Source organism: Lissotriton helveticus, chromosome 11 (assembly GCF_964261635.1).
Source record: "Lissotriton helveticus chromosome 11, aLisHel1.1, whole genome shotgun sequence".
In the NCBI taxonomy this organism is placed as follows: domain Eukaryota; kingdom Metazoa; phylum Chordata; class Amphibia; order Caudata; family Salamandridae; genus Lissotriton; species Lissotriton helveticus.
The window spans coordinates 11,653,819-11,666,912 of record NC_136072.1 but is presented as its reverse complement, the minus strand read 5'-3'; the positions used below and the strand labels follow the sequence as shown (position 1 = coordinate 11,666,912).

At 44.0% G+C, this 13,094-nt stretch overlaps 1 protein-coding gene and 1 long non-coding RNA gene across 7 annotated transcripts in view; one reads left to right on the top strand and one right to left on the bottom strand.

Moving 5' to 3' along the window:
• LOC144791849 (putative cation-transporting ATPase 13A4) overlaps nt 1-13,094 on the top strand; it is a 652,319-nt gene that overhangs the window by 326,148 nt on the left and 313,077 nt on the right. The window contains exon 15 of the mRNA XM_078666632.1: nt 1,323-1,409. Coding sequence (XP_078522758.1) covers nt 1,323-1,409 — 87 coding nt within the window. The remainder of the gene's footprint in view (nt 1-1,322; nt 1,410-13,094) is intronic.
• Nucleotides 1-13,094, bottom strand: part of LOC144791847 (uncharacterized) — a 198,565-nt gene that overhangs the window by 47,343 nt on the left and 138,128 nt on the right. The window lies entirely within an intron of this gene.

Here is a 13,094-nt window from a genome sequence, read left to right as displayed (position 1 = left end):
CAGTCCTACGTCAATTCTATAGTATATATTATTCCAATGCGCAGAGCCTATTGGGAATATAGGAACTACACTACAAAATGATTAAAGTTAAGGATGACCCTACAAATCCTTGGACCCTACAACTAAGCAAAGTCATTGCAGATCTAGTACTCACTACAGAATGGATTAACTTAGACTCAAAAGCAGCTTTCAAACTATCTAAAAGAGGCAGCTTCAGTTTATCCACATGTCTTTGACTCCACCACCTTAGTTCCCATCAAACCTGCTGATCTTCTGGCTGACGCTTGTAAGATGTCAACCATGAAACATTCAACAAGTGAAAGAACTGAGGGTCATAAGAATGCACTTCTGGCTGGTTCCATCAGGAGATGGTGGGCTAAGTACACACAGGAACCACGGCAATGTAGTCTGGTCAATTATCAAAATTAAACTATGTTATACATTTATTGTCTGGCTCCACAGCACAGCTGTTGCTGGACACCTAAGTGAGCATCACTAGGGAGTGGCTGTGGCTTCACACAAATATTGGGAGCCTGGAGAACATGTTTTAATTGGACAGGAGTTGTGTGCTTCCACAAAGAAGTGCTTGCCCTCAACACAACTGTGATTCTTTTGTTTATTTATTCAGCTGCCTTAGCTTGAACTTTCTGTGGCACACATATGACTTTGTAACACTGTAAAAGTGTCTTAGAAAACTAGATAATATTTGGCAGCAGCACAGATGGGAGGAGGGCAGTAGTTAACATAAATGTATGTTTATCAATGTACAATGGTCACCTGCTCTTTCAACCTTCACCAATACACCAATATTATTTTACAGTTTTTTGCTTCCACACAGATACACATCTATTCCTGTGCTATTTACTTGTGAGGCTTCCCATTAGCAGAAAACATTCCTTTAAAGCCAGACCTACTGGAATAGACAATGCTTGTTTTTGATACTGTCCATAGGCTAAAGAGGAAAGACGAAACTTTTAATGGCAATTTTTATAAAAAGGGGCCATTTCGTTGCAATAAGGCCTTCAAACACTTCTTAAATACTGAGGACCTACTGCGCCTTGTCGGATAGCAAACGTCTGATCGATGTATTTTTTTAAATTGATCTGCACTATCTTGAAACATTTACAGATAGAATAGTTGTGTTATTGCATCACATGTAATTTAAAAATATATGTGAGTTTATGATTCAAATGATTCAAATGAATCAATATATATATAAATATATATATCTGTGTGTGTGTGTGTGTTATGTATATATATATATATATTAGTTCCATTTCTTATTAGTGCCCTAAATTATGTTTTTCCTTTTTTGCTGCCAGGAGATTGAGGATCAGAGAATCAGTGAAGACATCGTCGGGAAGCAAACATCATCAATGACTATCAAACCAGGACCGAAGGCCTCCAAGGTACTTCCATCTGGGATGGCATATTTACAAAGATTGGACGCAATGCAATGCAGCAAGACCACTGGCTGTGCTGCGTCACATGGAGAGGGTAGGAATGTGCCATATCTACTAAGATATCGTGCTTTACGCTCCCTCTGCACTGGTGCATTTATGGCAGTCAAGCGCCAACACAGGCATCCTTGCATCGTGGTGCAAGGGTGTCTACGTTACAGTCAGAATTGTTTTGTGTATAAAGGGACACCTTCTGTGAAAAAGCAGTCCTTTTAGGGTTTCAATGTATGCTGCAAAATGCAGCACACTCAGGAAGAGGAAAAAACAAATCGAAATAAACATATTCCTCTTCGCTATGCCTCCCCTCGGAAGGCGTACCATTTTGATACATTTCCAGGTTTACCAGTGTTAGTAAATCTGCAAATGCATCAAGATTGATAGGTCTATGCATAGAACCACCCGTGCCCCGCATGGATCACATTTCCAAGGCACAGTAACGCAAGGCAGTGACCCAAATTACCTTATATTACTCCAGATTTGCAATGCCATTTAGATCCTTGCAATTTCCTTCCGTATGGCATAGTAACTCTCACCTAAGGGCGTGTATTGCCCACACGTCACCTTGCATGAGAAAAACAAGCCCGTACTAAATCGGGCCCTAAATGTGTGTGTTCCAACAATGTTGTAATGAAATGTGATGTACTGCAAAGTACATGGAGGGGACTCTCCTCCCTCCGGACCCAGTTAGGTGCTCTCAGCCAGGTGCTCCCGCCAGTGCACAGTGCTGGAGGGGGCCCTCAGGGATCAGGGCATCCTTATACCAACGCGGTATATAAAGTTGCAGTTCTATACTATGGTAAATATAAATCTGTTTAGAAAATTAAATCAAATTAAAGTGTTTTGAAAATGTTGCAGCACCAAGTTCAAGTTCAAAAATTTATATAGCGCACTAATCACCCAGAGGGTCTCAAGGCGCTTGAGGAGGAGGGAGTATTTACTTATCGAATATCCAAGTTTTTAATTGCTTTCTGAAGGAGAGGTGGTTCTGAGTTAGGCAGAGGTGGGTTGGGAGAGAATTCCAGGTCTTGGTTGCTATGTAGGAGAAGGATCTTCCCCCCATGGTGGATCTGTGGATGCGTGGGATGGCGGCGAGGGCTTGGTTGGATGAACGTAGTTGGCGGGTGGGGGTGTAGAAGGACAGTCTCGTGTTGAGGCATTCGGGTCCTAGGTTATAGAGGGCTTTGTGTGCGTGGGTGAGGAGACGGTACGTTATTCTCTTGTTGACAGGGAGCCAGTGGAGATCTTTCAGGTGATAGGAAATGTGAGCTTGCCGAGGGATGTCCAATACGAGTCTTGCTGATGCGTTTTGGATGCGTTGGAGTTTTTTCTGTAGTTTGACTGTGGTTCCGGCGTACAGGGTGTTTCCGTAATCCAGTCGGCTGGTGACCAGTGCGTGGGTGACCGTCTTTCTTGTTTCAATGGGGATCCAGCGGAAGACTTTTTTGAGCATGCGTAGGATGTTGAAGCAGGATGATGTGATGGCATTGGCTTGTCTAGTCATCGAGAGGGAGGAGTCCAGGATGAAGCCCAGGTTACGTGCGTGATCCGTTGGAATGGGTGCGGTTCCCAGGGCTGGTGGCCACCAAGAGTCATCCCAGGCCGAGGGGGATGACCCTAAGATGAGGACTTCCGTTTTGTCCGAATTCAGTTTTAAACGGCTGTTCTTCATCCACTCGGCTACTTCTTTCATTCCATCGTGTAGGTTGGTTTTGGCTGTGTTCGGGTCTTTGGTGAGGGAGAGGATCAGCTGGGTGTCGTCTGCGTAGGAGATGATGTTGAGGTTGTGTTGGCGCGCAATGGATGAGAGGGGACTCATGTAGACGTTGAAGAGGGTGGGACTGAGTGATGATCCTTGTGGTACGCCACAGATGACTTCTTTGGCTTCTGATTTGAAGGGGGAATAAGGGTGTTATGACAGATTGTGTCGAAGGCTGCGGAGAGGTCAAGTAAGATGAGGGCAACTGTTTCTCCGTTGTCAAGTAGTGTTCGGATGTCGTCTGTTGCTGCGATGAGGGCGGTTTCGGTGCTGTGTTTGGCTCGGAAGCCGGATTGTGAAGGGTCGAGGGATTTGTTGGATTCGAGGAAGGCGGCGAGCTGAATATTGACGGCTTTCTCAATGACTTTGGCAGGGAATGGGAGGAGCGAGATGGGACGGTAGTTCTTAAGTTCAGTGGGGTCTGCTGTGGGTTTCTTCAGAAGGGCGCTGAGTTCTGCATGTTTCCAGCTTGCCGGGAAAGTAGCGGAGTTGAAAGAACTGTTGATGACTTCGCGGAGATGGGGTGCGATGATGGAGTCTGCTTTGTTGAAAATGTGGTGGGGGCATGGGTCGGTAGTCGATCCTGAGTGGATGGAGTTCATCAGTCGGATGGTGTCTTCGGTGGTGATTGTGTTCCAGGCGGAAAGGATGTTAGAGGGGGGTGTTGGTTCGGAAATGGGTGGAGTGGGCATGTCGTCGGACTGGTTGTCGAAGCTGTTATGTATTTCGGCGATTTTGTTGTGGAAGAATGAGGAAAGAGAGTCACAGAGGTCTTTGGAGGGAGAAATGTCGTTTGTGCCGGCGTTGGGGTTAGTGAATTCTTTGACAATGTTGAATAGTTCCTTGCTGTTTTGGGCATTGTTGTCAAGTCGATCCTTGAATGCAGATTTCTTGGTGAATCGGATCAGTCGATGGTGTTTGCGGGTGGCGTTCTTGAAGGTGGCTAGGTTGTCATTGGTTGGGTTTTTTCTCCAGGTTTTCTCGAGAGTACGACAGAACTTCTTGGATTTTTTAAGGTCAACGTTGAACCAGGGTGCTTTTTTGCTGCCTTGCTTGATTAGATGAATTTTCAGGGGTGCTAGTTCCTCAGCGCTGTGGGTGATCCATTGTATGAAGTTGGTGGTTGCTTGGTTAGGATCGGATGAAATGGAAGGGGGGTTCTGGAGAAGCGATGTGAAGAGCTGGTCGGTGGTGATTTTGTTCCAATTTCTTCTGGGAATGGGTTGGGGGGGTTGTGTGTCGTGGGCTTTTTGTAGTTGAAGGGAACGCAGCTGTGGTCCGTCCAATGGAGAGCTGTGGTGCGATCGAAGGAGATGTGCTTGCTGGAGGTGAAGATAGGGTCAAGCGTGTGTCCGGAAGAGTGGGTGGGGGCGTCTACCAGTTGTTTGAGTCCTAGATTGGCCATGTTATCCAGAAGGGTGGTGGTGTTGTTGTCGTTTTTCTTTTCCAGGTGGAAGTTTAGGTCTCCCAGAAGAATGTAGTTTTCGGAGGGGAGGGCATGTGGGCTGATGAAGTCAGCAATGTCTTCGCTGAATTGCGTGCGGGGGCCAGGGGGTCTGTAGATGAGGGTGCCTCTGAGTGTGGTTTTGTGGTCGGTGTGAATCTGGAAGTGAAGGTGTTCGGCGGAAGCGAGGTTGTCGTCGGAACTGGTCGTGATGCGGATGGTGTTCTTATGGACGATGGCGATGCCTCCTCCTGTTTGGTTGGTGCGATCCTTTCGGATGATCTTGTAGGCATCTGGGATGGCTATGGCGATGTCGGGCGCTGATGAGGCGTTCATCCATGTTTCTGTAATGAAGGCGACGTCCGGCGATGTAGTGTTGAGTAGGTTCCAGAGTTCGATGGAGTGTTTGTGGACTGAGCGGGTGTTGATCAGGATGCACTTTAGGTGTTTAGAGATGGAGTTCTGTTTGGAGTTTGTGGATTTGGTGTGGGTCCTGATGCAGTCGAATTTGCAGGAGAGGCAGGTGAAGGGACCATGGGTGTGTCCTGGGGCGGCTTGATAGCAGTTTAGTGGGCGGCCGGGGTTAAGGGCTGAGAGGGTTGTGGCATCGTATGTAATACGGGTGGATTGGATTTTGCGGGGACCAGGGGTTCTGGCGTGGGCGCGGTCCAGGCGCGGATGGGCGTAGACGGGCTTACCTTTGGCGCGCCTTCGGCGCGCATAGGGCGCGCCCGCTGCTCGTGAACGCTGCGCGCGAAGGCATCTGTCATATGTGGATAGTGGAGGGGGAGGGGCGAGGGAGGAGCAGCTGGGAGGCGGGTGCGGGCTGGGGATCCTCGCTACGAGGCAAAACAAACAAAATGGCAGCGATAAACAAACCTGATACAGGACGAGATTGGGGCAGACAGATGGATGGCGCTATGGGCGTTGGTACCAGCACAATCAGGCAATACTAGTTATAATTCAGTCCAGCAATGCGAGCGCAGAAATAACCAAGCATCAATTTTAATACAGGCAAGCAGTCAGAGCTACGATGCAATCAGGCAATGATATTTGTTTTTTAAATCCAGCAATGCGAGCGCAAAATAACCAATCTGACTGTTAATACTGCCAAGCAGTCACAACTACGATACCCAGGCAGCAATCTTGCTCGAGCAAGCAGACAGAGCCAAGCGCTGCGGTGTCCGGCCAGGGAGCTTGGGGAGCGACCTCTTCTCACGAAGATAGAGAGGTCACCCACAATTGATGTAGATTAAGGCATCTCAATGAGGTCTAAACATCATAAATGTTACTTGAAGAAATTGCTTGTAGCCGGAAGGCTAACCAGCCCCAAGACGCTCTACCAAAATGAACCAGCGGGCTTTCGAATGTTTGATCATTAAACAAAACTTAATAAGTCCACAAAAGATGTATTGAAATTCTTCAATTTCACTTCCTTACTTGTTGTTTAGGTGCATACATCTTCAGTATGTATCATTAGTATATTCCATGAAAAATTTTAATTCATATATGACTTCTTCTTCTGCACCAGAACATGCATTTCAGGTACATAACCCTTCATCAGGGATAGCTGCAATACATTTTGCAAATGTGATGTCAAGTATCGGTCAATGGAACCCAATCTCATTACTCCCAAAGTGTGTGGTCAACTCATATCGCACCAATTGCATGACAGGCAACTTGTGTGTCAAAGGTACAAACCAAAGTCAAGCAATCTTAGAACAGAATTGGCAGATACATCATGTGATTGAAAAACATTGCAAAGTGAGTGCTTGAGAAGTGACCTCGAAAGCAAAAACCATAAACCAAAAAGGATAATGCGCTTGACTTAACAAAAACCAGACATACATGTGACGACATACTAACCAATAGTACTACATAAATGTGAATTTTACAACATCATCTGACCTTGGCTCATCCTCTACTTTATAAGTCTCACTTATCTTATCACATCTTAGATAACATATTAGAGGACCTTGTGGAGTTCCACCCTAAACCCTACTGTGTTATTTGGCTAGGTGATTTTAATAAAAAAATATGTACCGGGGATCCAATGGACCTATGTGGGATCGTAGATCATAGAGATGTCGCCATTCAACATTTTCATCACAATGCACAGGGCAACGTGCTGAATGGTATCCTAATGAAGAGGCAACTAAACTTAAAAAATGCAATAGACCCACACACGGGGAACTTTTACCCTACTTATTATAGAGCTGAATACTCATCTATGTTGGAGTGTATTATTTCCTCTGAGTGTTTTAGTTCATACTTAATTAAGTCACAGCCATATATGACCAAATTTAATGACCATGCCATATTTTCCTTTGCTATGACGTGGCAGGATTTTAAAATCTGTCAGAAAACTAGAATCCCTAAACCAATCTTCACTAGGAATAATGGTTTTATACTAAAATGGGACAAGGATGATGCTGCTAGTCCCTTCTCAAAGTTTGTGGCATTCAACCAGGAGGGTATTAACACCTGCTTGGACCCTTTCTCAAATCCATCACTGTTAACTGAAGCATTTTGTAAATTACTGCATTACTTTAAATCACAGCTTTTTTGCTTGATACCAGCTAGCGATAGTGCACCCTAAAGGTGGTATTATAAGAATTGTTCCTTGGTCTCCGCAAACTTACGCAAGGCCCTCCAACCTCTCCTAGAAACCAAGTGGAGGTTTGCACTTTAAGGAAAATATAAAAAATTAACTAGGGATAGTAGGTTGAGGCACCTTAAACCAGAGGCCTGGGATCATTTAAAACAAGCCTCAGCCCTCCGTGACAGCACCGCCTTCTGGAAGGTTATTAATACACCTTTTCTGAAAGATAACGATGGACCCTCCCTCCAAGGTCCATATTGATGAAGGCTCCTGGGTTAGATATTTTCAAGAACTTTTTAAGAACAATTGGGATCTTGTTAGTGTTGTAGTTATCCCTGGTGCAGAGGCCTTTAATTGCCTTTCTTTCGAGCTAGGGGAAATCAAATTGGCACTGCTACAATCTTCCTTGAGGAAGACTCCTGGGCCAGATGAGGTCCCCTTGGATATCTTTCTGGCTGATATTCCTTTCTGGTCCCCTCTTTTAACAGTGGCATTTAATGCGATAACCAAGGCAGGTCCACTTCCCTCTTGGAAATACTCTGTCATAATCCAATTTATAAAAAAGGGACGCCTCTATGCCAGCAAACTATCGTCCCATCTCCTTGCTCGATAGCACAGCTACATTTATGGGCAGGCTTCTATTAAATAAACTAGAAGCATGGGATAAGGAAAAGAACATCCTTACAGAATTGCAGTATGGGTTTCGCCAGGGGAGAGGCACCGTTGGTCAGTGCCTACATTGTCACTGATCACAAATAAATATACTACAGGTAAAAAATGCCAGTCTTTATATGGCTTTCATGGACCTGTCAAAGGCCTTTGACTGCATGGTGAAGGACAAACTTTGTACCATTTTGATGGATATCGGAATAGGCAACGCCATTAATAAATTTATAAGAGAGCTTTATAGGGATGCAACCGCTTCAGTGTGCTTTGGTTTGTATGGTGAATGCACTAAACCCTTTAAAATTGAAAGGAGTGTCAGACAAGGATGTGTTCTGGTCCCCTTTCTGTTTGCTCTATATACCATCAACCTAAATGATGCCTTGATTAAAAGCTCAAAAGATACTCCACAGGTCCAGTTGTCCCACCTCCCTATCCTCCTTTATGCAGACGATGCGGTCGCATTGGCTAGGACTCCCATGGCCCTTTAATAGACAGTCTTTATGCGTAATTTGAACCTACATGTAATTAAAGCCAAAACTTTTATAATGGCAATGGGCGGGCCAGAAAGGAGACAATGAGATATTACTCAGAGGGCGAAAAGATTGAACAGGTGAAACATTTCAATTATTTGGACATAGATTTTGATGTAAAACAAAATTGGAGGTCGATGCTGGATAGTCATGCAAACCTAATGGCCCAAAGCATCGCAGCAATTTTCAGATTCTCCCAAAAATTGGGCTGCAAGCCAGTTGTAGAAAGTAAAAAATCTATTGGGCAACAACTCATTCAATTGCTACATATGGGGCACCAATTTGCAGAATAACTGATGTGACTTCACTTATAGTGGACACATTTATCAAAAGGTTGCAGTCAGTCCCACCTTCTTATAGTAATTTCTCGCACATAACGAAATTGGATTGCCATTCATTACTGATGTCATCGAATTTGCGCCTCTTTCTATTTAACTTTCAGTATGGAATAGGGGCACAGTGGGTCTAAACCAGAAAATCCTGATTGATATCCTGAACCTGGACCACATTAATAAAATCCCTTGCTTAGTGTATGTCAGGAAAAATGTAACCATCCTAGGACTGGCCTATTTATACGACACACCGACCCCTGTGAACATTTTCCTAAATCTATATTAAAGGACATTTACCTCAATAAAGCGATTCAGGACAAGTGGGAAGGTCATACAGAAAAATACTCTATAAAAGTTTATGATAATATACCGCAGATATTAAATCATTCTCTCTCTTATTTAGGGTATGTTGAGAACAACCAGCATCATTTTATTTTGTCAAAATTTCGACTGAATTTTTAAATTCCAATAATGTTGGGTCACCCTATAATACATTTTCTGGAAACAATTTACCACCTTGTCTGTGTAACAACATGGCACCCCAATCAACCTTTCACTTCTTATTCTTCTGCCCGCTGTATGCTCTCGAGAAGAAGATTTTTATTAACCCACTTTTAAAGAAATTCTCACTGCGCATGTCAGGCGCAGCCCTGTTCACATTTTTAATAATTAGAAATGCCAATAGTTTGTTAGGTTCTTCCTAAATTTTTTCTGGCTGCCCTAAGAACCCGCAAGGTGGATAGTACAACATCTGTCACTTCTTAAGTCTGCTCCAACACGAGACTGCTGTTATATCTTTGTTTTAATCTGATGTTCTAAAACTCATTGGCTCGTTTACTGTATCATCATTTTTGGATCTTTTTAAATGGATTTTAAATGTAATTTTAATTGTAATGAAATGCACTTTTTTATTGTATACTTTTATGAATTGTCTCAATGCGAAATAAAGTCGGTTAATAATGATGATGATGATGATGATGCGACCACCCAAGAGGCAGCCGGAAACATAAATTTTTCCTTTGCGGTTTAGGCAGCGGCCAGAAAAGAGCCCCAGCACAACACCCATTGGAAAAATGGATGTTTGCAAACATCCATGCATATGTATAACAACGAAAAGGTAGTTCCCAATAATATATAGGACCAAAAGGTTCCAATAGTCACAATTGCAATTGCCCACAGAGCTGTTGTTTGTATTCAAATTATTTTATTGTCATTTATATAAAAAATTCATAGAGACAATTCCATACTTCAATGAATAAGACAGCAAATATATTACATCAAGTGTCAACCCAGAAACAAAGAGGACATTAAAACAGATGCATACACCAATCTCTCATTCTAACACTCACAAACTCACTTACACACCGATGCAGCCATGAAAAATCAAACACCACAAAAAGACTTTCCACAACCAGACAGTTCTTATCTCTTTTAGGTTCAGGGTCCCTCTTTTGTTCTTGATATATGCAAACATCCATTCACCATGTGCCAGGCACCATGTGGTGGCTGGCACACAGTGCATGGAGGTTTTGGGGGCACCCATGTGTCCTCAAGGCCTCACTGTGAAGGGCCTCCCAAATTCCATTACCAACAGCTTTTCAATGGCGGTCGGACCGCCAGATAAAGGTTGCCTGAAAGGGGCATTATAATCACTATGGCGGTACCCGAGCAGGCACCGCCCCGTTGAAGTCATTTACTTTCCAAACCATTGCTCCGACGGGCTTCTTGAGCCCATCAGAAAAGCAGTGATCGGACACTCCGCCTCCTGCCTCCGCATTATAATGAGGTGGTAGTATTGCATAGATAGATGTTGGTTGGACTGCAACTGGCAGGCTATCGGTTATGGTTTGACCGACATCATAATTAGGGGCTTAGTGTGAAGATTAAAAATCTTGACCGATGCCTCTCACTTAGTGTATCCAACCAGGGCTCCAACGGGGTTGCCTCAAACTTTGACTTTGTCCTGGTCAAGCACGACCAGATGTCCCAAAGTGGGGCTATATGTTTTTAAGCACTAGAAAGTGTTTATTTTTTAATAATTCATATCTCTGGTTTCCTACACTAGATAATTTTTATGTTGGTGTCTATCTATACTACTATTATAAAGCGAGAACTGGGAACCTTTGAGGCGGGTAAACTCCAAAAGTACACCATCAATCACAACACTCAATACAGCGTTGGAAAGGGGAGGTCCAGGAGATGGACATAGGCTATACATTTGTACAACATATACATTACGAAGGGCAAACAACATTCCAGAAAAAGTAGTTCCTTGTGGGCGTTGTTCTCAATGTGGGCGGTAACATTGGCAGAAGGGCATGTCCCATTCACTCGGTTTCAAGCACTCAAGCACACACACAACAACATATTCTGATAGCACACACACAAGCACACACATAACACAGCAACCAACAGATTCTGCAAACACACACAAGCACACACACAACATAGCAACTTCAGCAAAAACACTGTTAAATGCACGTCCACTTCAGGACATAAACATCATTTTTAAAATAGCAATTTCGAAATGATCTTTTTAAAATATGTGCAAAATCGCAAAATCGGCATGTGCAATAGGCTTACTACTCACTGACTCCGCAGGGTTTCGAGGCAACAAAAACAAAGGGGCTCGGCCTCAGCAAGGTTCCGAGGCAAAAGGCGCGGCTTCAGGACAAAAAGCCAATGAAGGTTGGGCAAGCCACACAAGCATCTAATCGCGCAACACTCTTGGCCGTGACACCCACAAAACAACCTTGCATAACCAGCCAATCGCGCCACTGCGCCTTCCAGCAAACAGCCAATCACCCCACACACATTACACTATTAACCAATCACGCAAACACCACACCTTGCAGCAAACAACCAATGGCGCCACACACATTACACAAATAACCAATCACGCAAGCAATCACACAAGTAGCACATTCATTGGAAAGACAATTAATAAAAACCTTCAGCATTGGTCCAACACGCACGTGATTCCTAGAAGCAGTATTGCTGTCGGAGCCACTAACGCGGGGAAACAACTGAGCAAGACACATTGTGACAGGCCACGGAAAAAAATTGCATGTACGCTCTTTAAACAAGCACTGGCGTTGCCAATAGGTTTCGCATTTGGAAAGTTGGAGCTATTGGTTTTGTAAATGACATTTTATATTTATAAATTGTTATTGACAATGCCAATAACGATATATAAATATAAAATGTAATTTACAAAACCAATAGCTCCAACTTTCCAAATGCGAAACCTATTGGCAACGCCAGTGCTTGTTTAAAACGAGTCACGCGCCATTGAGTCACAGTTTGTATTCATGCGGTAACATCAAATATTGCATTTATGCGGTAACATCAAACATTGTATTTATGCGGTGACATCAAACAGCTCCCCTCGCACAGGGGCGGTCACTGCCTTCGTGGCTGGGGACAAGCAGATGGTCTGCCTGTTACCTGAATGCCTGTCTTTGACGCCTCGTGTTTAGCCTGTATCTGATACACATTGCTTGCGATGACAGCTATATTCCTTTAATTACGTCTACACCCCCCTTTTACCCTAATGATTCTCCATATCGACCAGTGCCGCTTTGGCTGGTCAGTCAATATCTCTTTGCAACAAATATCTGCGCGTGCTTTTTCTCGCAAGAAGACTGGTGCACGCATGCAACAAACGCGTTTGTAATAAGACATTGGTCAGCTCTGTTAGTCCCGTCATGTGTGTTTTGGACAGAGGGACATAACTTGACTTCGCGCTGTCTTCCAGCCTGGACATTACAATAGATGGGAAGACAGGGATGGACTTTCCCTAGAAGTGGGTGCCTCCCCCGGAGTCACGTGCTCCCGTTTTGTTTTGAAAGGCTCCCTGACTCAGTACTTCTACCCAGATGTCAAGCAAATGTTTTGTTTTGTGCGCGTTCGCTTTTTTTGTGATTGGTGATGGGGATGGTGGGCGGGGGGAGGGGTTGTTGAAGGGATCTAGGAGAAAGGGAGAGACAATTGCGGTGCTGTGCACGGATGAAACATCTTTTGTGAATAACACCAGCGCCAAAATCCGTTCCTAATTCTCCGTGTTCACTGCTAAGCCCTTGCTTTTTTTTCTCTCCCTGTCTAGAGGTCTAGAATCCGAGCATGCCGTGTTTATGAAAAAGTGCAGCGTAGGTTAAAACAGTGCCATTAAGATTTAACGGTGGAGCAGAGGAAGCGTGCTACTTAAATTAGTGCATCAGTGGGACGTTTCTCAGTGAATGTAATTTAATGATTTTTACACACTGACTCAGATTTTATAAACGGAGGTTTCTTTTTTCCCAAGT